At 30.8% G+C, this 26616-nt stretch overlaps 4 protein-coding genes across 8 annotated transcripts in view; 2 read left to right on the top strand and 2 right to left on the bottom strand.

Moving 5' to 3' along the window:
- LOC128387097 (cell adhesion molecule DSCAML1-like) overlaps window positions 1-5895 on the top strand; it is a 53036-nt gene extending 47141 nt beyond the window's left edge. The window contains exons 4-6 of the mRNA XM_053346248.1: window positions 874-1860; window positions 2846-3166; window positions 3620-5895. Coding sequence (XP_053202223.1) covers window positions 874-1860; window positions 2846-3166; window positions 3620-5610 — 3299 coding nt within the window. The 3' untranslated portion in view covers window positions 5611-5895. The remainder of the gene's footprint in view (window positions 1-873; window positions 1861-2845; window positions 3167-3619) is intronic.
- Window positions 5896-11801: 5906 nt separating this feature from the next.
- On the top strand, window positions 11802-13910 carry LOC128387101 (ubiquitin-conjugating enzyme E2-17 kDa-like). Its single transcript, XM_053346254.1, has 2 exons — window positions 11802-11960; window positions 12392-13910. The coding sequence occupies exon 2, from the start codon at window positions 12558-12560 to the stop codon at window positions 12999-13001; it is 444 nt and encodes a 147-aa protein (XP_053202229.1). The 5' UTR covers window positions 11802-11960; window positions 12392-12557; the 3' UTR covers window positions 13002-13910.
- Window positions 13750-17388, bottom strand: LOC128387100 (protein pygopus-like). The gene is made up of 4 exons (XM_053346253.1): window positions 17077-17388; window positions 15550-15648; window positions 15065-15327; window positions 13750-14925 (listed from the first exon to the last, which is right to left on the bottom strand). The coding sequence occupies exons 2-4, from the start codon at window positions 15598-15600 to the stop codon at window positions 14556-14558; spliced, it is 684 nt and encodes a 227-aa protein (XP_053202228.1). The 5' UTR covers window positions 15601-15648; window positions 17077-17388; the 3' UTR covers window positions 13750-14555.
- A 764-nt stretch (window positions 17389-18152) lies between these two features.
- On the bottom strand, window positions 18153-26391 carry LOC128387098 (phospholipid-transporting ATPase IA-like). 5 transcript variants are annotated; one of them, XR_008324959.1, is made up of 3 exons: window positions 22443-26391; window positions 21091-21670; window positions 20008-20924 (listed from the first exon to the last, which is right to left on the bottom strand). XR_008324959.1 is itself a non-coding variant. In XM_053346250.1 (2 exons), exons 1-2 carry the CDS (start codon window positions 25699-25701, stop codon window positions 18383-18385), a joined length of 3471 nt encoding a protein of 1156 aa, XP_053202225.1. In that variant the 5' UTR covers window positions 25702-26391; the 3' UTR covers window positions 18153-18382. The 5 variants fall into 5 exon arrangements, 4 of the variants coding, with proteins under 4 accessions (XP_053202225.1, XP_053202227.1, XP_053202226.1 ...); XM_053346250.1 differs by lacking the exons at window positions 20008-20924; window positions 21091-21670 and adding an exon at window positions 18153-18594; XM_053346252.1 differs by lacking the exons at window positions 20008-20924; window positions 21091-21670 and adding an exon at window positions 18601-18842.
- Between the last annotated feature and the right edge of the window lie 225 nt (window positions 26392-26616).

Genomic DNA, 26616 nt, shown 5'->3' with positions numbered 1-26616 from the left:
CCAATCATGGAAGTTTGGAATGGATAGTTTTCGAGAAATCATCTCTCAAAAGGGGAAATGGTTGGTTGTTACACCCTGTATACAACATGATACACCGATACTTATATAATAGATGAGAGAAACTTGAAATAAGTTGATCGAGGATAATCCATCGTAAAGGGTATAGCACTTAACACGTTACAAAAATGGGAACTGGTAATAATGTTGCTTAATCTTACCTGAAAATGAAGATCAAGTTGATGGTTAGATAATGAAGATGGACAAAAATACCTATGTGGACATATCTTCATTGATTGACAACCTTATCTCCACCCTTTACATTGTAAATAATGATAACAGTTAAATTAACTGTTCGAATGCAACCTGATTAATATAATATTAGTCTTAGATTATAATGAAAATCAATTGTTACACTTGACGAAAAGGATAAATATACAAGAGAGATTAATATTTTATATCCTAAATCATTATCATCTCTTGTAACATGTATTATTATTAGACAAAAAGGATCAACTTTAATGGTCATAATACATGGCTCATTAATGGTGATTAACGAAAAAAAAAGATTAATAATCAAAACTAATTGAAAGTTATTAATATTACAATGAAATAATATTATCAATAGAAAAAAATAATTTTCATTGATTGAATCATTTTGATTCATTGACTTTTTTTTTGCCGAAACAATTAACAAGAGCTCATTAATTTATCATGTACATTATTTTTCGTTTTGTAAACATGAATATTCAGAATGAAATTCTCACTGATAATCAATTTCATTTGTTCATTTCTTTAACCAATTAACTGAACTTTTTTCCTTCTATTCTCTTTTTCTTTAATCGCGATTTTCTTCATGACAATTAATATCATTAGGGGAATACACTTGTCTAACAAAGGGTTCTGATGGTAAACTAATCAAAGGAACGATACAATTAACAGTTAAAGTGGCTCCATTGATTGATAATCAACCTTTACCTGGTTTAATATATGCAAATGAAGGTATTAGAGTTAAGCTTGTTTGCTCAATTATTGAAGGTGACCAACCGGTGGACATACAATGGCTTAAATCGGGTTCACCTTTAGTACCAACGGGTAACATTTTATTACAAAGTTCAGATGATTATTCACTATTAACCTTTAAAAAGATTACCTTTGAAGATAAAGGTAATTATACCTGTTTAGCATCTAATTCAATTGATTCATCTACTCGGACAATCTCACTTATTGTGAATGTACCACCAAAATGGATTATTGAACCATCTAATGAAACTACCGTTATCTCTGGTCATCGACTAATCATCAATTGTTCATCCCATGGGTATCCACCTCCAAGAATAACCTGGAAAAGGTCTATCACTTTACCAATCATCATCAATAACAACAACAATCTTCATGATAATGTTAATACCATTAGTTTAACCAATTCCAATAATAATAATAATAATAATAATAACGGTAATTCAATTACTGAAAATGTTCATACTCATCATTATCAACATCAGCATCATAATACAAATAATAATAAAGTTGATAAAATGAGTGATACTAATTCATCATCAATCTTATCATTAACTGTTAATAATAATTCCGATGATAAAATAAATGCTAATATTAGTTATAATCATGGTAATAATTCATTGGGTTTTGGTGGATTAAGTTCATCATCATCATCATCATTGAATCATCATTCACATTCATCTGATTTTAAAGATATTTTATCAAGTTATCGTCATCATGTTTATTCAAATGGCTCCCTGGTTATTCAAGAAGTTGATAAATACGATGCTGGATTTTACATGTGCCAAGTTAATAATGATATCGGTGCTGGTTTGAGTAAAGTTGTTAAATTAAAAGTTCTAAGTAAGTTATCATTTAGATTTATATATTTTTTTTCAAATTCTTTCAAATTTTCACACCATGTTATCAGATTGTTCTGGATTAAGATACTTTATTTTCCAGTTTTCTTTATACCTATTGAACTTTATTCTAACTTTAGTTCTCAAGGCTTAGGAAAAGTTTTCTTTTTCTGTATTGTTCACTTTCAATTTTATCCTTTATTTTGCTTATCATCTTTATTTTGATGATAAGAATGATGATGATGAGAATCAGATGAATTCTGATCATCATGATACTCAAGGTTATTTAACATCATGTTTGATTGATTGGTTTGAGTGTTTTTCCTCTGAATTTCATTGTAATAAAAACAGATGAAGAAAAGTTTTCATTATATGTTGATAATAATAAATACATGGTATCTTTTCATATGTATGAAATAGTTTCTCATGAATATAACTCATTGGATTGATTCTGGAGGGATAACTCAAGTTGATGAAATTCATCATCAGAATTTATGATTATCAAATATTAAAGATTAGAATTCAGAGTTTCCTAGTTGATATATATTCATGGGTTCACTACTTTTACTCCACATATCAAATAAAACTCATCAGATTATCATCAAACCATGAGCTTATCTTGATGTAATATATGAGTGAGAATTGGAAACGATGAAAATTGATAATAATCTTAATACATATCAATAAATACTCAATTTGAATAGAAATTATTTTCAAATAAAATCGTTCCTAAGGATTACAATAGATTCAAATTAAAGAGTAGGAATAATATTCTCATGGTATAATAATAGTATTTATTTTAGTTGAGTAGTTGCTTTTGTTTTGAATATATCAATTGTCACTATAATTGAATAATAGTATGAATAAATTTCAAAATTTTCTTTCACAATCTATCATGATTTCCATCAAATTATGACAATTAACTGATGATTTGAATAATAATGATCGCTGACGAATTCTAATTCCAAGTTCTTGAATTCTGATTCTAGTGCCACCTCATTTTGAGACAAAATTCATTAGCATGGCAAGTAAGAAGGACGATAAGACAATACTCAAATGTGAATCAGCTGGTGATTTACCGTTAACGATTGTTTGGCAAAAGGATAAACAACCAATTAACTTTAACACAGAGAAACGTTTCTCATTAATTGAGAAAAGTTCATCTGATTTGAAGAAACAGGAACATGAAGGTGGAATCCTTTCATTATTGGAAATTTATCCAACCACCAGACAAGATTCAGCTCTTTTCACATGTCAGTCAACAAATGCTCTTGGAACCGATGACACGAATATTCAGCTTATTGTCATGGGTAAATATTATATTCTATCCACCAAACTCATCATGAATTTGTGATTCATTTTTCATGATTTTCTGTAAATTTTCATCTTAAAAATCAATTTTCATGACCTTGAAATTTCACAAAGTTGAATTTCCAACCAATTTATAAATTCTGAGCAAGTATTGAGTTGAAATGATCAATACGTCACTTGGAATTTATGTTAACGAAATCATTGAAGATTCCATTTTCTCTTGAACATTGTTAAGAAAAAGGAAAAGATAAATGTCAACTTTATTGATTAACCGGTGACATGTGATGATGATGCAAATGCAGAATGATAAATAGAATTTTAATGAAAAGTATGAAGAAAAAGTTATCACAGAATTTTGAAAATTTCCCTGCTTCCAGGCTCCATCTAAGGTTAACTTTCTTAACTAATTTACGATAACTTTTTTTTTCTTTTTCGATAAACTTTATTTACAGAAAAACCTGAGATGCCAATGATTTTATCAATAACCGATGAGACAAGTCGCTCAGCACTTATACGGTGGAAAGGTTCATTCAGCGGAAATAGTCCAATTCTTTATTATATCGTTGAATATATCGTTGAGAGTTCAGAAAAGGATTGGTCTGAGGTGAAAACAATTAAACCTGACGTTGAATTGGTTGTAAACAATTTAATTCCAGTGACAACTTACAAGGTTAGGGTTAAAGCGGTAAATGCTTTAGGTACAAGTGAACCCTCACCAGTGTCAACTTTTAAAACAGGGGAAGAGGTACCTGGTGGTCCACCTCGTGATGTTCAACTTGAAGCATCTGGAGCACAATCACTTAAAGTTAAATGGTTACCACCAAAAAAAGAGCTTCTTTTTGGTAAAATAAAAGGTTATTATATTGGTTATCGTATTGTAGATACTTCAGATTCATATAATTATAAGAATGTTGAAATTGAAAGTGAACCTGGAGGTGGAAATGAAAATGGAGATAATAATCTACAAGAGTTAAGTTCATATATTACCAACTTAAAAAGACGAACAAGTTATGAAGTAATTGTCCAAGCATATAATTCAGTTGGAACTGGACCTCGATCGGATGAGGTTCGAATGACAACTTTACAAAATTCCCCACCAACTACACCGTATCTTAAATTTGTATCGTCCACTTTTGATTCAATAACAATCGGCTGGACAATGGAGGATATGATTGATTCAATTGATACAACAAGTAAAAGAGATTTTGTCCTTTGTTATAAACCTGAAAATAACATTGAATGGATTAAAAAAGAGCTCAATCAATTAACTGTCAACGAATTTACAATCAACGGTTGTAAATGTGGTACCAAGTATACAATTTATCTAATTGCCAAAAATAGTTTAGGAATTGGTGAACCATCAAAAACGTTAACAGTCCGTACCAAAGGAGGTGCACCAGTTTCACCAGCATCAATTAAACATTTTACTTTAATCAATTCAACATGGATACAATTAAATCTTGGTAAATGGCTTGACTCAGGTTGTCCCATTGTAAAGTATATAATCAAGTATAAATTAATTTCATCGAAACAGTGGATCTATTTAAATAAGTTAACCAATCTGTCAACAAAGGTAAACACAATTAATGGTTTAACACCAGGTAAACAATATAATCTATCAATATCAACAATTTCTGATGCTGGAACTACTGAAGCTGAATATACATTTACGACAAGTTCAAACATGATAAGTTCAACTTTTCCCGCCATGATTTCAGGTAATAAGGTTGATATAATATCTCAAGCATCAACTTCATCAACTGTGATATTTAAACAATATATAACAATATTGTTACCAGTTATCATATCAATTTTTATGCTGCTCACTTTATTATCGATAATATTATTTTGTCTGAGACATCAGAACTTTTTTGATTCAACTTCGGGTAACATGATTATGGAGACAACCAATTTTGATAGGATAAGTTGTAATTCAACTGGTGGAGGTTTAAATAAATCATGTGGTGATTTAAATAGTGTTGAAGGTTTACCTTTGTCTAATTATTCATCTGTAACTAAATTTAAATCACTCGATGAATCAAATCAATCTGCTGATTCAGTTTCCTATTATTCATCACCTAATCGGAAAGTTCCGCTCATCAATTCAACTTCCGGGTTAACATCTATTCCAATCGGATTGAAAGGCTCAGGTTTACCTGGTGGATCAAATAATTTATCATCTATGAACAATTGTATCAATTCAAATGTTTCGGGACGTTCTAGTGTTGGACTTTTATTGAATAATAGTGATAATGGTCAAGGCCCAGGATCAAATCACGATTACAGTGAGCCTTTTGTCCAGTTCGGTCAAAGGTTACCAGCTTTGTGTTTGTCTGAGGTTTGTTCAGATGAGATTCAATGTAAAGCTCAATATGCAAGTATCAAAAAGAAGCCAACAATTAGACCATCGACACTTTTCGCCCAATATGAAGATAAAATTTGATCAAATTCTAATCGATATCAAATCTAAATTGTTACCATAGTAAATTAACTATTAATAAATTTTCTCCTTGAGAGATTAACTTTTTTTGTGAAGAAAAACAAATGAATCTTTATTGTTGTATATTACGATTTACGATTAGGTAAATACTAAATTTTATGAATAAAACTTTTTACAATTTACCAATCTAAATTGAATGAATATCATTTGTTGAACTACAGGGTGGTTGACATTTTTTTAAAGTTTATTTCTTGGTCAATCTTGATGAAAGGGGTATGTCAACCCTAAAATCGACCTCCGTCAAACACAAAATAATCTTCAATTATCAGAAATTCATCTGTACAATTTTGAATGCGATAACTTTAGTGTGTACAAAATGCTTCAGCGGAAACAGAAATTCATCAAAATTCTGTCGAAATCGTAGTCAAGTGAATAATTTGGACGAAGCTCGCTTGATTTTTTCATCCGTAATTCACATATTCATTTTAAGTCGTTTAGCTAGTCTAAAAATGATTTCGATCTTTTTTTGCTGCACAAAAAAGTTAAATCGGACAAACTTGTTGAACAATTTAACCAATGAAGCGTTTGAAAAGCAATTAATTGGAAGGGGGTGGTGATTTAGATTCGAATAAATTCAATTTAAAGTTTGATAAAGATTTAATTCCATCTAATTTCGAACTCGATTTTTATTTGATTGTGTCTAATTTCAGCTTTGATTTCGATACATCTAAAATTAAAATATTAAAATGAAATGAAGTGTATTTTAATCAATTTTACCAATTTTACATGATAAAATTTTTTTAATATTTGGAAAACGATTAACAGTAATATAACTTGTTGATTTTCGATTGAATTTTTTCATATAGAGATCAGTTTTTCCATTTCCATAATTTCCATTTCCATAATTTCCATTTTCATATTTCTAAAAATAAGCCATCGGGTGAGGATATGTTGTGTATCTGGCATTGCCTTTATTCCGTTTTAGCGTGGGGCAGAAGACTTACAAGAGTAATTGAAAGCGATTTCATAATTAATTTCTTGGAAAACGTCGTGAATTTCTAGAGTTGGTCCAAACTCAGTCATTACTTTGCTTAATGTTTAGATGTACACACATCCAATCATTTATCATCATATCAAAAGATCAAGGTCATTCAGGCCATTTAGGTAAAATAACGTGTTTCAAGGTCATCTGAAGGATATTTTAAGATTTTCCACGCTTATTCATACAGTATTACGATTTTGAAGTTGATTATAACTGTCAATCAGAGACTATTGCCGTTTAATTCAAAAGTTACTGAGATTCTTCAGTTAACTTATCTTAACAATTGACCCAAAAGTCATAAGAGCCTGAAAAATTGACACCAGTGTTTTCAGACATACTTTTTTATGGTAATACCTTCAGATGATCTTGAGACCGGATGACCTACATGACCTAAATGACCTTGATCTTTTGATATGACAATTGAAAATCACTCAAACTCATGAAGCTCAAGTTGCGAGTCTTTGGACCTTCTAGTTGCTAAGAAAATCGCAAAAAACTCGGCGAAAATAGCTGAACAGCCCTGTATAAATGAGATCTACTATCACCAATATACACAATTAGATTTTAAGCTATAGAGAGAAAGAGATAGGAAGATAACCAGAGAGAGTAAAGAGAGCAGAGAGGGAGAGAATGATGAGTGAGTAAGAGGAAGAGCAGATTAGGTTTCAATTACAATTAGAATCATCATCTCATCATCACCATGATATTAAACTAACATTTTTTTCTCGTTTTTTGTTATCAATTTAATTCTCTCTCTCTCCTTTTTTCATTGTTATCAATTTAATTTAATCAACAAATTACATACACAAATGATAGTAATAGTTTGTCATCAATGTATTCGTCATCCTTTGTTACAATTTAATGTTGATGGACAATTTAATTCACCAGTAAACAGTTTCCATCATTTTCTTTGGTCATTTTCAACGTGAAAAATTTTTTCATTAATCTTCATCATCGTTTCAACAATGATAATTATCACTTGTGGTTAATTGTTATCAGCGTTTCTTTTTGTAAATATTATATTACAATTCAATTGATTTCTCTTTGTTTCTGTGATTTGTGAATCAATATAATGTCAAACACTCATGGATTTAAAAATGTCCTCGCCTTTGAACAAGCGGTTGACCGTCGGCTCCCCGCTCATTACAGTTCCTATCATATTGGACGGTTGTTAATTACCGGAAGTGTTACCTTACTTTCCGGTTTATTGTTAAAGTTTATCTTCTATGAAGATCGAGTTGGTCCAATTTTTATCGTCACTCTGATCATCTGTGGACTTGGTGTTGGCCTTTTCCTAACTGGTGCTTTTCTAATCATCCTTGCAGCTCTTAAATCAGTTCGAGCTCAAGATGAATTTGCCAAACAAGCGGGTCTTAATCAACCAGCTAATTATCAATCAAATTTAGTTGAAAATGGTTCTCCCAATAGTTATAACACCAATTTGAACAACAACAACAACAACAACAATGTAATTAGTAACAATTACGCCAATAACGTAAATGGCAATGTTGTTGGATCAACTAATAGGCCTAATTTGGGTCGGTCAATCAGTCAAACACTGGACAATAATATGAACAATATGATTAACCATCAACCATTGACAGTTTCAACGCTGGAAAGAGTTGATTCAAACCCAATGAGACACTAATTGTTGTGAACCTGTGTAAATATTTTTACATTAATTTTCTCATCCATCATCTTAATATAATTGTGATTCAGTTTGTTCAAGGTAACAATTAAAAAGTACATCTTGATTTGAACAGAAAAACGCTTATTATCAAAGTAATTAAGTTATTGTTATCATAATCCTAATTCTTGGCTGGAAATCATCTGATGGTAAATTTTACCTTAATCATTTGCAGTTTTGTTTCACTTTCATTTTTCAAAACTGGAACAAGGTCCATGAAGATTCATATTAATTGTAATTTATTGCCATTTATCATCATTCTCATCATCATGATATTAAACTAACATTTTTTCTCGTTTTTGTTATCAATTTAATTCTCTCTCTCTTTTTCATTGTTATCAATTTAATTTAATCAACAAATTACATACACAAATGATAGTAATAGTTTGTCATCAATGTATTCGTCATCCTTTGTTACAATTTAATGTTGATGGACAATTTAATTCACCAGTAAACAGTTTCCATCATTTTCTTTGGTCATTTTCAACGTGAAAAATTTTTTCATTAATCTTCATCATCGTTTCAACAATGATAATTATCACTTGTGGTTAATTGTTATCAGCGTTTCTTTTTGTAAATATTATATTACAATTCAATTGATTTCTCTTTGTTTCTGTGATTTGTGAATCAATATAATGTCAAACACTCATGGATTTAAAAATGTCCTCGCCTTTGAACAAGCGGTTGACCGTCGGCTCCCCGCTCATTACAGTTCCTATCATATTGGACGGTTATTGTTAATTACCGGAAGTGTTACCTTACTTTCCGGTTTATTGTTAAAGTTTATCTTCTATGAAGATCGAGTTGGTCCAATTTTTATCGTCACTCTGATCATCTGTGGACTTGGTGTTGGCCTTTTCCTAACTGGTGCTTTTCTAATCATCCTTGCAGCTCTTAAATCAGTTCGAGCTCAAGATGAATTTGCCAAACAAGCGGGTCTTAATCAACCAGCTAATTATCAATCAAATTTAGTTGAAAATGGTTCTCCCAATAGTTATAACACCAATTTGAACAACAACAACAACAACAACAATGTAATTAGTAACAATTACGCCAATAACGTAAATGGCAATGTTGTTGGATCAACTAATAGGCCTAATTTGGGTCGGTCAATCAGTCAAACACTGGACAATAATATGAACAATATGATTAACCATCAACCATTGACAGTTTCAACGCTGGAAAGAGTTGATTCAAACCCAATGAGACACTAATTGTTGTGAACCTGTGTAAATATTTTTACATTAATTTTCTCATCCATCATCTTAATATAATTGTGATTCAGTTTGTTCAAGGTAACAATTAAAAAGTACATCTTGATTTGAACAGAAAAACGCTTATTATCAAAGTAATTAAGTTATTGTTATCATAATCCTAATTCTTGGCTGGAAATCATCTGATGGTAAATTTTACCTTAATCATTTGCAGTTTTGTTTCACTTTCATTTTTCAAAACTGGAACAAGGTCCATGAAGATTCATATTAATTGTAATTTATTGCCATTTATCATCATTCTCATCACCATCATGATGACGATGATCATCATCATCACAGGAAGCCAAGGGATAGAATGAAAAAAAGAGAAGACAAAAAGTGAGAAAAGTGAGTCTTTTTTCACCATAGGAAAAAGAGGTTGAGGTCAATTGTAAATGATGAACATACAAATTACATCAACAATTTAAATTGTTTCATCTGAATAATCAATTACTGTTTGCATGATTTGTAGTTTACTAAACACAATCAAATTAAATTACCACTGATCATGATCGTGATCATCTTCAATGTATTTAAATACATTTTCTGTTCAAAGGAAATTGTGAAGTTTATATGATGAAATGATTGATTATTTTGTTTTCAACATTAATTGTAACAATTAACTTGATTTCTATTGTTTTGTTTATTACTCACTAACAAAATAAGAAAACAAAATTATCTCGATGTTTAAATCAATCATTATGTTTTCATTGGCGATTCAGTTTTCGTTACCTTGTATTGGTGATTAACAATTAAAAAGATCGGGTTGTTGTTAATTAAGTCTTAATTACAATCCTCCAGAGTAACCTCAGTGTGAATGACATATCATCATTGTCATCGTCATCTTAATGATCATCATATTGTTATCGTCACCATCCTGATTTGAATTGTAATTTACTTCCTTGGTTAACTGATTGTTAATCCAGATATTAACAAATTATTTCCGTTTCTTTTTTTGTCCATTGATTTTGTACTGTAAACAAAATATAAATAACAATTAGATTGATGTAACTTATTAACTCAAGTTGATTAAAATGAATTATGATGGAAATAATTTGTAAATTTTCATGTACTTTCATTAAATTAACTCTAAACCAATCAATTAAATGTCTCAACATGATCATGGGAAACATAATTAAAACACTTTACTATTCTTACCAATCATTGTCTTGTTATTATCATCACAATCAATTGATTGTCACAACTCAAGGTTTTGTTTATTAATTTGTTGTTCTCTTTTTGTTTCCAATGTTAATCTGAGCCCATTTGATTGTTGTTGAATTGATTAATTAACCAACAAGAGATTATGAACTTTAATCGATTAATTGTTATCCAAGTTTACCGGCTAATTAATTGTGGATAATCGTTGATGAGGGAAAGTTGTTTTTCAGTTTCATTAGATTGCCAGATAATCAGTTGATCGATGGATAAATCTACTTGATAACCAAAGATTAAAGGATAATTATGTGAGTATAATAAATCAATCAATTCTCATTAAATTGTTAACCGCATTATTAGTTAATTGTTATGAAGAATTGAAATATTATTTCTTTGTTTCCTCAAAGGTGAACGAAAAAAAAGTAAACCAATCCAATCCAAAAGAGGGAAATTTGTCGATAAATTAATTCTGTGTAAAAATGGAAGAAAAAAACGATTAATTGTCTTATTATTAAAACAATCAAGTCAATCGATCGACAATCAAATCAATTGATTAACAAAGAATCAAAAATGCAACAAAAGGTAAACAAAGAAAAGGCCTTAACCCTTTAAAGATCTGAAAAGAAAATCAAGTTGACAGACAATTTAGAGGTTTCAATCTGATTATTAAATCAAATCAATTGAATTTTCATGTAATTGACATCAAGGGTAATCAGTAAATTGAACAAAATAACAATTAAATTAATCAACAAACATAAATGAAGAAGAGAAAACAAAATTGTGTCAACAAAAACCAAAGAAGAAAAAAATTCAACAACAACAACAAGGAACGGAATTAGAAATTAAATTAAAAACTAAAAGATAGACAGTTGATTACCTGAAGGTTAATTACTCCTTAGATTCAATTAATTAACTTGAAGAAATGATTAAAGAGAATCATAAATTGATTGATAATCAAAGAGTAAATGTTAATCTAAATTCTTGTTTGTTTACAATGGAAAAGAGGGGAAAAAGAATAAAGAAAAAGGGGGAAGAGAAAAATCGATTATCAAAGTGAAGAGAGACTTTGATTCTTTGGTACATTTCATTTGTTTCCATTGTCGATTTAATTAAATTTAGATTTATTTCTAATTAATTGTGATATTTATTAGTATTTAATCAATTCTCTACCAGTGATACTCACCATTTTCTCCAATTAATTCTAAACCAACAGGTAAGATAAATGAGTTTATTTTATTTTTCTCTTTTCTTTCATTTAGCTTTTTCTTTTCCTCTCCTTGTAATGTTTACAAAACCCAATTGACTTTAAATTGTCTCTTTTTTTAATTCAATTCTTTTTTCAATTAATCAAGTTAATTGTTGATGATTAATATTTTATGTCACCTCATTGTTTTGTTACTTCACCAGTCTTATTATTGTATCATCATCACCATCATTGACTATCTGTTAATAAGTATTAATTAACCTCAACCTTGAATCAATCTCTATATTAACTGGAGTCATATGTTATATTCAGTGGATGATTTAGCTATTTTGTTTATCTCTTTGTCTTTATTGTAATTGTAATTGATTTAATTTCTATCCCTCATCCGTTTAAATCGATAATTACTAATTAATTTTTTGCCTTCTTTCTCTCAATCCCAGGGTGTTTTCTCTTGTTCCACAAAGATCAAAGGAATTGGAATTGTTTGTTTACAAGTTACCAAAGAGAAATTATTTACATTTAATTTCTCTTTTCTCTCATCTTCTCTTTGGATTGGCTAAAAAGCTACTTATAATTGGATAGAATACTAATCATCAAGGTGATATAATGGCTTTAAAGAGAATTAAAAAAGAATTAGAAGATCTTAAGCGAGATCCACCTTCTCAATGTTCTGCTGGACCTGTTGGCGATGATCTATTCCATTGGCAGGCAACCATCATGGGACCAACTGATAGTCCATATCAGGGTGGAATCTTTTACCTGACAATTCATTTTCCAACTGAATATCCCTTTAAACCACCGAAAATCTCGTTTACCACTCGAATTTATCATCCAAATATTAACAGTAATGGAAGTATTTGTCTGGATATTCTACGATCTCAATGGTCACCCGCTTTGACCATTTCAAAGGTACTTTTATCAATCTGTTCACTTCTCTGTGATCCCAATCCGGATGATCCTTTGGTACCTGAAATCGCTCGTCTTTACAAAAATGACCCCGAAAAATACTGTGAAATGGGTCGAGGTTGGACTCGAAAGTATGCAATGTAAATGTCCGGAAATGGAATCAAAAAAAAAATGAAACAAAACAAAATCAATTGACACATTTACACATCATCTTTTTCCCTACGGGTGTTTATCCCATGAAAACCAAGAGATTTAATCATTTGGGGTGACCAATTTTCATCATCTCTAATCTAGTCAATTAATCAGTTTTAATCGTCATACAATTATCAATACTTACATTAGCTACATTACACATTTAATCATCTTATCCATCCAAAGTTAATTACAACACTCATCTTTACCAATCCATAATCAATCAAACACTCACCCACTTACATTTACACCGAAAATATTATTCTCATCTTACCTCAGTGCTTCTAATTGTATCCTGATCATATTCTTGGTGCGATTTATTTTCTTATATTTGATTTGGAACCATGGCTTTAATTGTGATCATCTTTTGATCGATTTTTGTTCATTGCTTAACAATCAATTTAAACAATTAATTTATGTCATTTTTTTTTATTTTGTATCTTTGATTGTACATTGTATCTCTTGAGAAAATTTTTACATTGAGTGTTTGTATATGTGAGTGTATGTGTATCCATTTTGTAACAAAATAGTATATATATATTGTATATCTGAATATTTTTCGTTTGATGTGTTATATTTATGATTGGAAGTCATGAGAGAAACTTAATCATCAGCTCAACAATTAACAAATTGACAATCATCTTTGGCTTCTCTTTTCCCCAGTGTGTGTTTAGCGTTTTACTCAAATTCGGTGAGAGTGTATCAATTTACCTGTTCAATGAGCATTCAAATTTCTTTTCTCCTTTTTTTTTAATTCTTCTCACCCAAAAGCTATTCAATTCTTTCTCTAAAATTATTATATTGTAACAACAATTAATTTCTACAATTCTTGTGAATATATATCATCATGTTTACTTGTGATCTTTTCATGTTGTTGTTGTTTTTTTTGCATCTCGATTGTTATTCACCTGAAATCTTATTCTGATTTGGTGTTTTCCTTTTTATCGTCCTCATCACTGGATAAGAGAGAATGAGAAAAACAATCAAGGAAAGAATAGAAAAAGAAAAGTGAAAATAGTAACAAACAATCAAATTAATGGTTTTCTTTTCTTTAAATAATAAACAATCAATTACAATTAAGTGAATGGAAAAAGTGTCACAAGGATCGAGGAACTTTAAAAAAAAGGTAAGCCAACATTTAAATGAATGAAAATGAATTAATAGCGTGATTATTGTGATTCTTTCTTTTGTAATTAACTTAACCAGTAAATAGATTGATTTTTTTTCTCTTTTACTGGACAATAGTTTAGGATATTGAAAAGAATCAGTATAATCATTAGATTGATGGTGATTTGACTTGACAATTAGACTAATTGTTTGATTTTTGTTTATCTTACTTTCTTTAGCAACATTTGGAAATAGGGATTCAAGCCAAGGCAATGATGGAAACATGATTTACATGAACATGAAGGCAAAAGACAGAAGACAATTGGAAGCAAAAAGTTTCATCAATTCTGTGGAATTGTTGATAATTTTGAATTTAGAAAAAAAAATTTTTGTTCTCTCTTACGGACTGAATATTGGATATAATGTGGTGTAACTAGATTTACGACTAAACCCGGAAGGATGGTGAAGAGATGAAGAGAAAGGTGATGAGCCTGAAGCCATTAAACCAAGTGAGGATAAACTGGATAATCCGGGGAAAGAGGCTAATCCACTGGATGAAGAGGCGAATGGTGAAGTGAATGGAGATCCAAAAGGACTACCTGAAGATAGACCAACGGGTGAAATTGAAGGATTCATGAAAGATGAACTCATCATGGAACCGGACATCATTGAATTAGGTGAAAATGCAGACATCATGGGTGACATCATTGAAGACATTGGCATCATACCCATGGAATTGGCCATACCCATTGGGTTTTTATCATAGAAACTGAATCAATCCACCAAATGAATGAAAAGATTATCAATCAGAAATTATTAATATTTTCAATATCAAATTCAATCGAAACTTGAAATTAATCTGTTTGAAAGGTGAATTCATCTGAATGGAATTATTTTGGTGCACTTACCTCATCGGTCCACCGACCATCATTGGATTTCCCATTCCACTCATCGCTCCCATGGAGCCCATTCCACCGATACCGTTCATCATTCCTCCCATTATAGGGTTCATTCCCATCGGATTCATGCCCATCATTTGCATCCATGGCATTGGCATCGGCATTCCCATGCCCATATTACCCCAAGGGCCCATAACATTTGGCTGATTACTATTGCCCTTGGACGTTGATGAATTTGTATCCTCTTTCTTTTTACACTCATTTGGAGCAATCTAAATATTGTTAACCAACAATTAAGGGTAACAATCAAATAATAGAAGGAAAAATAATCAAGATCATCAGTAATTAGAGTCAATCCATTCTTTTTATACCAATACACCTTTAAATCTCTCTCTCTCTCTCTCTCTCTCTCTCCCAATTTGAGTCATTAAATATATAAAATTCAATGTGTTCACATACAAGAACAATTAATCAATCAACTAATTACAATTTACCATTTGAATAATTGTTAAAAAGGCTATTAAAACACTTCTCCACGAATCCATTTTAATTATAGTTGGTGTATGTTATTGGACTTTTAATCAAGGCGCAAACTGTTGATTGCAAAAGAAAACGGTAAATTGTCATAATTAGTATCATCAACTTTCACAATGGTTAATCATTAAGTCTTAATCAGGTTGACAATTTAATAATAATCCAAACTTGCTCATCATTTGCATTATCTTAAATCATAATCTTTGATTGTTTGATGAATTGTAACAAGTTATTTTTTTCCTTGTTAACCAACTTTCAGGATCATTGGAGCAATTAAATAGAAACAATTAAGAGGCTAAAATGATTAGTTGCAATAATTAACTTTAATCTGTATTGTGAATATGATGATGATGAAACATAATCAACCAAAGTGATGAAAGGTAATGCAAATGATTGGGCCAGTGATTAACTTGATTGGATTAATAGTAAAACAATAGTTACTTAATTTAGGACACACGCGATGAATGTACAACACAATTAACTAACTCAACAATTAAGATGACAATCAAATAATGATCACCTAAAAGTCCAAAAAGGTTAAATATTTGATCAGTGATTTAAATTGAATTGTAGATGGACAAAAACCTAAATCAATTGCCAAGAAAATCTCAAAATAAACTTACTCAATTGGAATTAAAACTAATTCAGTTACTAAATCATTGGAAATATTGGTAACTATTGTTTTCCTTATTGTTGTCAATTTGAATCAATTGGGTCTAATTATGTGATAGAATCTACAATTAGCTTGATAATTTACATTTTTCTATCAATTTGTTGGCTAATTGTTGGTCAAGGAAGATGATTATGATTACTATTATTATCATAATGATTAAGGGATGAAAACAAATCACTCAGTCGAGGTGAGAGTGGGAAGGGTTAGAGGTAAGAGGGTGGAAAAAATTTGGTCACAATTAAAATTAAGGACAAAAGGACAGAACTAAATTAAGCCTCAACTCAACGAACCAGCGATTGTTAAATCAAAGGTTAACAAACCTTTTCTTGATTATGGATTTTACTTAATCATCATTAGGGTAATTAATCTGATCTAAGATTATCTTGAGTATTATTCTGATAATTAGACAGTTTGATAATAGCTAAAGGTCAATCTCATTGACCTCTACTGACCGGTCAGATTGATAAAAGCGATTTCATCAAATGATGATTCTTAATCACAGTTTGAATTAGAATTACTATTTTCAGCTCTAACCAATAATCAACTCGAGTAATTGACTAATTGTGATAATATTACCTAATAATTATCTAATTACTGACTCCGAGACAATTACTCCTACTAATTGATTAGCTAACTCTGAAATTCATCAACCTAATCTGCTAATTTCCTGTGAAATTTGTCAACAATCAAATGATTAAATGAAACAATTGACATGATAAAAATCCTGTAATATTTACATAGAAATGGGAATCAAATTAAAGGTAACAATCAACCTGATTAAGCTTAATGAACAAAATTAAGATTAACAACTTACCCAAAAGGTGATGATCACAATTAGATTAAATTGTTGTCAAATTTATGAGAAAACAATCAAAATAATATCCAAATGATTTTCAAGTACAAAAGTAAACACAAAGTTGTTGTTGTTTTATTGATCTTTAAACTGAATCAACTGATTTGATTGGGATTTAAAAGTGAATTAGTAAATTGTCAAGTTGCTTCTTAAGTTTTGATGATTTGCATTGATGGTGGGTAAAGGTAAGAGGGTGGAGTGGGAGGATGAGAAGGAGGAGGAAATTGAAACTCCTTTCTCTTTTTAACCAAGAATGAGAAAAACTTTTCTCCATCTTCATGGTTGGAAGATTTAAATTGATTATGATTATAATTAACTCGAAGATAAATTAAACTTTAATCACTCAACCTTAATCATCACTAAATCACAATCATAATGATAATCATTACGTTTTGATGTTCAATTGAATACCAATCATTATTATGGATTATTCTGAGTTGTCAACAATTAACCAAATTAAAATGTAACTTTCATTTAAATCAGTTGATTGTTATTTTTGGTTTTCTTTGAATTTTAATCAATTCATTAATTCACACAATGGTTAGATTATTTAAATCGTTACTGATCAATTATCAATGTTTCAATAATTAATATCCCTTAATTGTATCTTGATTAGGTGTTACATTGATTAACTTTTCTTTTGCTCTCTCATGTTATTAACATTGGATTTAATTGTTTCCTCATTAAATTTGATTGAATCTAAATCGATCACATTTAAATTGTTTGATTGTTTTAATTAGATATTAAATCATATTCTCACCTGTTAATTGTTTTAATGAAGATGATTATTGTAATCATCATGGTTCTGTAAACATTTAGATGTTAAATTGTTGATCAACAATGATATTGAAACAATCAAATGGTTACATAATTTGAATTGTAAATTGTGATGATTAACAATCAACAATAGTGATAATTTCAATCAGAAATTGATTTCGTGATTTATATTAGCAGACTCAAGCAACAATTAAATTTTAATTGTCGATGAAAATAAAATTGAAAATCAACCAATCTGATGAAATAAAGGTAACAATTGATTTGAGGTGTAACAATTAAGCTACAATTTAATAACATGCACTAACTACATTAATCATAAAAATAGATTATGTTGATAAAATGATTACGGAAAAGTGAAAAAAAAACTCAATTGATTTAGATTGACAAAATTAACGAGTTGGTTTAGTGGTGAGATCGATACAATTAAAGTTGATTGTGGTTAGTTGATCTTTCCTTGGGCTAACAATTTAAACTCAAGTGAGGTCGGAAATCAGGCAACAATTAAGCCGATCTCTTGATTACCCACTCTCTGACTAACTGTTGGCATGACAATCGGCTCATCATCAGATCGAACTCTCGATCTGTTAGAACTTTGTCCTCGATTTCCTCCATCTTGATGATTAGTTGATTGACCAAATAACCAATTAATTAACCAATGATTTCGCTGATTGTTCCCGGTTGATTGGTTCGTCTCCGATTGATCTGCATTGAGTATAATTGACACAAGTATCATAACAATTGAATTAATTATGACGATGATTTAAAAGCAGTAATTAAAAGACAGAAAGCAATCAGCGGATAATTTAAGCAGCAATTAAGCAACAATTTGATTCTTGATTAGTTTCAAATCATCAAAATCATCATCAGCAGTTAAATTGTCATCAGGTAACCAATAGTGAGCAATTTAAATAAATCATTGTCTCCTAATCAATCAATTGTGTGATAATTTCCTGTTGACAAAAATAATTTTAATTGTAATCAACATCTTTTAATATTAATAATTTCAAATAAATTTAATTATTTGGACAATTGTTTGATTGTTGAAAAGTTATTATTCAATCTGATTATTGCTGATTAATGTTGATTACAATGAGATTGGGTTAAGACAAGACAATTTAAATTGTTGGACAAGGATTTATTACAATTAACATGATTACAAAGGTAATTTATTGATTGATTGAACAAAAATTGTTGATTGATTAGCATTAAAATCACAATTAAGCAGCTAAATTGTTAAGATCCAATTGGAAGATGACAATAAAAACATATATAAATCCATTGACGATTTAAATTAACAATTAAGGATATTCACGATTAGAATACAAATAATTTAGCCGGACAATTAAAAAGATTATTGTGCAAATTAACTTTCAACAAGTTGAATTAGTTAATTAATCAGTTAGAATACGATTAAAGTCGCTAGATTGTTGCGATCAGAATTAAAAACGTTGATTGATTGTTTCCGAAATTAAAAGTAGAATCAGTTAATTACGTTGGTCACTTATTAATTTTAAGGAAATAAATTAAATCTTTTGATCCGCAATCAACAATTTAGTTGATTGATTAATGATGATGATGACGGTGATCTTGACGTTGATTGGGAGTCAACAGGAAAGTCTATTATAAGGATTATAATTGAAAGGATTATAATTTAATTAAATCTAATCGCAATTAGTTAATCAAGTTTGAAAATCAAAAGTTTTAATCACAATTCTCAAAGAAAAGCGAGTGACAATGTTGATGGAAAATAGAATCAAATTAAATTGTTCAATTTGTTCAGCGATTGGAAAAAAATTATTGTTACATCGTCAATTAATCACAACAATTAACAATCGTATTCAATTGTTGCTGTTGATTAAATTAATTTACAATCAGACAATTACTGGGTATCTTTGGTACTTTTAAACAATTAGCCTTACAAATTGATACATAATTAACTTTCATTTTCTAGTAATTGTTAATCAAAACGACTTCCTTATGAAATTCATCAAAAAAGTTAATTGTAATTAGTGGATGATTAAGATTGGAAATAATTTGTTTGTATTATTTTCGTTGATACCAATCAGATTAATTTGATTAGCGAATAGCAAAAAAAAAAGTATAATCAAGTTACGATTTAGACAAAAAGTTTGTTGCATTTATAATTAAAGAGAAATAGAAACAATTTAAATTGTCATCATCGATTGTTAATAATTAAGATTAACCAAAAATACAGATTAGGCAGAGAAAGGGAAAGAAAATCAATTGTTAATAAGTAGAGAAAGTTATTGATTACTGTTAATTGGTGAGCGATTAAAATTGGTAATCTCTTGGGCTCTGGATTAATTAATCATCAATTAAGAGGCGGTAAAAACTAAGGTAAGGTGGGATTAAGGATCATCAAGGATAAGATTAACTAACAACCTGACTAATTGCTGGTTGATATAATTAAGAGGTAATTAGGTAGATTGTAATTACAATTGATTGTTGACAGAAAAATTTAAGATGATACAAAGATGAAGATGATCAAGAAGCAAAGATATGATTTATCACAATCAGTAAAATCAATATTCACTGTTTGTTGCAAGGATTCAAAGTAACAATCAAATCATAATCATTAGATTTGATTGTTGATTCAATTACAATTTAGGGTGAATATGATTGTAAGGGGAAAATGAGATGATTGATTTATATCATCAAAATCTTAATTTTCATTGCATTTCAATTTGTTTGACAATTACACAAATAAACACACACAAAACACATTTACAATTTAGTTTACTATCAACAATTAACTAACAATTAAGTCTCTTTAGCCTTTTTCCCTTTGTTTTTTTGTAAAATAAAAATCAATTATTTGATCATCACAATTGATTGAGATTTAAATTATAATTGTTATAACCAATTGACCTTGTGCTTTGATAAACTTGTTGGATTATTAATTAAATGTCATCTTTGATTGTGATTATGCGTTGATTGAGATTAAATTGCTTCTGCCTGAGTAATAAATGGAAAACAATTAAGTAAATCACTTTTGTTTGCTACCCATTTTCCTAAAAGATTAACAAGAAAACAAATTATTAGCAAGGTAATAATAATACTAGTAAAGTGATACATTGGTAACTAAATAATTAGGTTAGATGGTTAATTAGGATTATGATTAGATTGATAAATGATGAGGGTTAATTATGGTTGATACTTAATGTGAAAAGGATTTACACTTGAGCTGGTTTAAGTTGCTTTCTCAATTGTAATACACAATCAAAAATAGTAATAATAATAATAGTCCAACAATTTACTATCAATGTCATCAACTGGACAATCATAAAAATGAAACAATAAATTGTCATGATGAAAATAATAGTAAGTTAACCCAATGTAATAACAACAACAAAACAAAACTGTGATAATAAATATAAAAAAAACGCTTTCCCTGTTGTGCGTTTATGATTAACTAATCATCATGATTATCATTTGATTGTGATAATAGTCTCGGTAGGTGTTTGTGTGTATGTGTGTGTTTATATGTGGTGGGTCTTGTTGGTGGGATGGAATCATTTCCGTCTTTTGTGCTACTCATGTTTACGTTGATTAATTTTGGATTTCAAGTTGAGCTGAGGAAGAGTTTTCATTTTTATCACTATTTTCTTTGGTGTAATTAATTGCCTTTGATGGTTTTGCTTGTGTTTCTGTTGGTGTAGTTGTTGCTGTTGCTGTTGTTGTTGTTGTTGTTGTCGATTAAGATGTTGATAATGTTGATCTTTATAATTAACTTTCTTGCTTACAGGGAGATGGAAGACTGCCATAGAAGAGGAAATATAGCAAAAGGTTATTTTTTTCACAAACAAATTGTTGCTTTGACAAAAAGCATCAATGGGACAAAAAGACATGATGATTTTACAGGAGGATTATCAATAGAAAAGGGGGTAAAGACACTCACACACACGCAAATCACATGGACATAAAAACAAATACATTTACAATCAACATAATCAGCACATGAACAAAATTGAGGTAAAAATTGTTGATTAACATGAATAGAGAAATGATTTGTAAGTGTAATGTTAAAATAACTGAATGGTAGTGTTTGTGTTGGTGATGTTGTTTGTTTTATGTTGTTTTTGTCAAGAAAGGAAAGGGGGAAAAAAGATTATGATTAACTGACTGGGAAAGATAAGTATCAAAGCTGATGATGATTATGATGAGATGATGATGATGATGATGATGAAATTAAGATGAATTAAGATGAAGACGAAGTGGTCCTGTTTCTTTTTTACATTTATCTTTCTAAAAACTTTCTCTTCTTGTTTATACTCTCATTCATTTCTTTCATAATCTTTGCTAATTTAAATTGTTTGGAAAATTGTATTGATCATTGAATAACAAAAAAGAACAAAATTAACGAGAAAGTTAAACTCCTTCAGGTTTTGCTTTGGTTGTATCATATTTGCGGATAAGCTCGGACTGGCGGACAGCTCCGTGCTCCTCTTGTGAAAAAGCATAACCGTGCTGAAGTTCAACCTCAAGGTCAACTCTTGATTTTCTTTTGTCCAAGGAGGAGTCTTGTTTACCTCTTTTTGATCTTCCTCGGACTCGATTTTTGTCAAAAACATTACGTATTAATCGGGCAGTCTCGGTTAATAGGGTTTGTTGGGATGACGATGCGACTAGACTTTTTTCCTCTTCTAGAACTTGATCAGCCAGCGTTTTGTAACAAGTACGAGTAACAATTTTGTAAACAATATCAAATAACAATGTGATAAATGGTATTATGATAAGTCCAAGCCAAAAGATGTAAGAAGAAAAGACCAATTTATACATTGCCAGCATGTCCGCTGCAATTGGTAGTGAGGGCCAGAAATAGGAGTAAATTACAAGAAATATAAACCAAATACCAATGGATGACCAAATGGTTGCATGAGTGACCCAAGTCCAGGCTGATATTTCAAGACCCGCTTTCAGGCACACTGTAACAACCACATAGGTATATAACATGTTACCAAAGACAAGGTAACCTCCATCCGATAGACCATGAGGCCAAAGGGAATCATTACTAATTACAGCATAAGTTAACCAGAAAAGAACCAGTGAATGCCAAATAGCCGTTCCAATCCAGATCCAGAAAAGTCTCAAGGTGAAAACAGTTTCATTGGCGATTCGATATAAGCCTGGATATTTTATCATTGTCTCAGCTGAACATTGACGATCAAATAGACCAATGGCAAAGGGAGGAAGAGCTGTGAAGAAAACATTGTACAAACCAATGGTCCATCGGTCGAAGATGGTTTGTCCACTCCAGGCACTTACACATGCAAACCAAAGTTCAATTATGCATAAGGCGATATTTTTGTAAAAAGAATAGAGAATTAATTTACAGAGACGGGAAAGTGACCATGAACCATGGACCAAAAGGAGACGGGCAAGAAAACGAAACTGGGGTATACTGTAATCAGCGGAATGTACGGCTTGAAGACCCTCGTTACCCGAAATACCAACGCCAACATTTGCTGCTCTAATCATAGCGACATCATTTGCACCATCGCCAATGGCAAGACAAACTTCATTGGTCTTTGATTTAACCATATCAACAATCTCAGCCTTTTGAATGGGTGACACTCGACAACAAATTACTGCCGTTGATATTAATGCAATATCCACGAATTCAGCTTTAATGTCGGAGGTTAAGGCATATTTAAGAGATTTACCATCGATAACCAAAACTGACCCTGGAGTTGGTTCAACTTCCCTTATAGCTTCACGAGTTGCATCAAGTGATTCTTCATTGATTATAATCAATGGATTGGTGTTACGAATAAGTTTACATGAATGTCCAATGTTGATCGCTGTTTCCTGCTTATCACCGGTAAGTACCCAAATTTTGATACCTGCTTTGAGTAGAGTCTCAATTGTCTCAGGTACACCTTCTTGAAGTTTATCTTCAATGGCCGTTGCTCCCAGTAGATTTAAATCAGCCTCAATTTTATCCATTACACGTCCAATTGTTTCTTCACGGTTATTTGAAACATCGTTAATTGCTCTTTGATACTCTTTACTCCAATCGGAATAAGTTCTCTCATCAATTAAAGAGAATGCACAACACAAAGTTCGTAAACCATGAGTGGCAAATACACTTAAATGTTCAACTGTAACATCAGCAAACTGATTATTCACCAATCGATCATAAATCACGGTATCTGCTCCCTTGGTGTACAATTTAATCTTCCCATCAGGACATCTCACTATCACAGACATTCGTTTTCTTTCAGAGTTAAACTCAAGAACGTTTAAAATTTGATACTTTTCTTCACGACCAAGAGCATTGATGTAAACATAATCGGGTGTTCGAGTGGTAAATTTAAAGCCAATATTTGATGCTCCCTTGACAAGAGCACCTTCATCTGGACTGGCAGCTTGATATTTGATACCATTAGAATCACTAGTTTCATCAGAGTTTTTCTCAGGAACAACAGTGTGACAAATTGCCATTAGAGTTAAAAACTCTCTTACATAATGTCCCTTTTCTTGACTAGTGTTGATCAAATTAACCATTTTCTCTGCTTCTTCGGTTGAGAAAATTATACCAGCAATTGAACATTGCCGAAACTCCATAACATTTCGAGTTAATGTTCCCGTTTTATCGGATAAAATGTAACGTACTTGGCCAAGTTCTTCATTTAAATTGGATGTTCGCGCCATAGCAGGAGTATCAGACTCGGGGCAATACATTTCCAGGTCTGAATTGATAAAATGAGCTTGTACAAATCGAACCACCTCTAAGGTTACTTGAAGTGAAATGGGAATAAGATTATTGTAAAGGATGAAAAAGGTAAGAAAAGTGTAAGCGAAATTGGATGAGCTTGATTTCTCATCAAGATACCAATGATTTTCTGAACCATTATTCCAGATAAGATTAGCTATTGTTGAAATCGCTCCAATTGAAAGTAAAATACCAAATAGATTAAGAATCTGTGAATTGGTTAACTTTTCAACTCTAGATTGTTTCAATGGTGCTTGTAACATACTGTTCATCATAAGTTTCGTCTCATGACCAGTATATAAAGCGGTACCAAAAATCCAATTGGTATTCTTTAATTTAGCTCCACGAAGTAAAATTTGATCAGGATTAATTGGATAAAGAGTATCACCAACTTTCAGGTTACCATGGAATTCATAGAGATGTTTATTAGGAGGTTCACAGGAAACTGAGGCAAGCGATAAATCATTAACCAATTGTTCACTGGTGACACAATGATAAGTTGCAGCAAGTGATTGACGTATTTTTAAATTCGTTTCACCATCAAGGTTAGCGGTTTCAATGTAACACATACCATTAGGCTCTGATGAAGAGAGTAACAGTAGATCAGCTGGAAAGAAGCCATCATTTTTCACTTTAATAACATCACCAACCATAATGTCCATCCAAAATTTCATCTCCCATTGGTTAGTAAATTTATTCAAAACCAATGCTTTAGAACGGTTAACTGTTCTATCAGCTCGGTGACGTTTGATATCTTCAAAAATCTCTTTGAGGGCGGAAACAGCAAGGATTGAGAAAAGAGGTACAGCGGTTGTGTAACGTCCGGTTGGGGAAACATTGGGTATTTGTTGTAACAAGGCAATGATTAGGAAAAAGACATTTGAATAACGGCGAAACTGTTCGAACAAAAATTTAGGCATAAAAGAGAAAACATTATATTTTCCTGTTGAGATACGATTAGAGCAGAATTTGTGTTTTCCAGTAATATAGATTAACCGAGGTGCTTGATTACCAGTGATTGGGGTAATTGTTCGTGTGTGGGAGCTCTCATCACCTTCCAATCTTTCCATCATTCGAGTTGTTTCACTTGTAACTGGACTAATAATACTACTTTGACTACTACTACGAGAACGAGTTGTATTAGTACCACCACCACCACTACCGCTTATACAACCGTCTCTTTGATCGTTACCAACACCACCACCACTTGGACCACCAGAATCAATAGTTATACCAAATAATTGTTTAGATCCAGTTTTGTTAAGAGGTTTACTCTTTTTACCACCTTCTTTACTTTGTTTAACCTTCTTTTGATGAGATGTTGTTGATGATGATGTTGATGGTGTTGGTGATAGCTTTTTATTACTCAATTGTGACGGTGGCTGTGGCTCTAAAGGTTGAGGCTCATTTTCTTGTGAAGTTGCTTTAATTTTACTCGTTTCGCTTGGTTTCTCCACCACCTCACCTTGCCTACTAGCCTTCCTTGAAGGCTCTTCACTTTGCCCCACTCTTTTCACTTTGGTTTAATTTACTGGAAAACCAAGAAACAAAAAAAAAAGATACAAAATGATTCACAATAATAATGAATACAAAATGATGAAAACACACCAAATGATGAATAATTTAGTTAACCAACTCTAACTGACCATAGAGATTAAGGTGAGCATAGGAACAAAAATAAAGGTAGCACATAAATTACTAAATAAAAATAATTAATACTAAATGATGATAAAAGTCAATTCATCTTCCTGATTATCATCATGATTGGAAAATAAAAGTGAAAAAAAAATTCTCACATATGTTTTTCGAAACACTAGTGACATCTAACGGAAGAAAAGAACAACATCAATTATTCTCAAATTGGAACAATTTAAATCTCAATTAATTGTTTTCTCTTTTTTTTTCTCTAATCAATTAAAGTAATTGTTGCGATGTTTATTTTATTATAAATGAAGAAAACACTTAGAGATAGAAAATACTAATGAGTT

This window comes from Panonychus citri, unplaced genomic scaffold (assembly GCF_014898815.1).
Source record: "Panonychus citri isolate SS breed McGregor unplaced genomic scaffold, ASM1489881v1 Contig00077, whole genome shotgun sequence".
Classification (NCBI taxonomy): Eukaryota; Metazoa; Arthropoda; class Arachnida; order Trombidiformes; family Tetranychidae; genus Panonychus; species Panonychus citri.
Note: the sequence above shows the minus strand (reverse complement) of the source record. Positions and strands in the feature narration are given on the sequence as shown.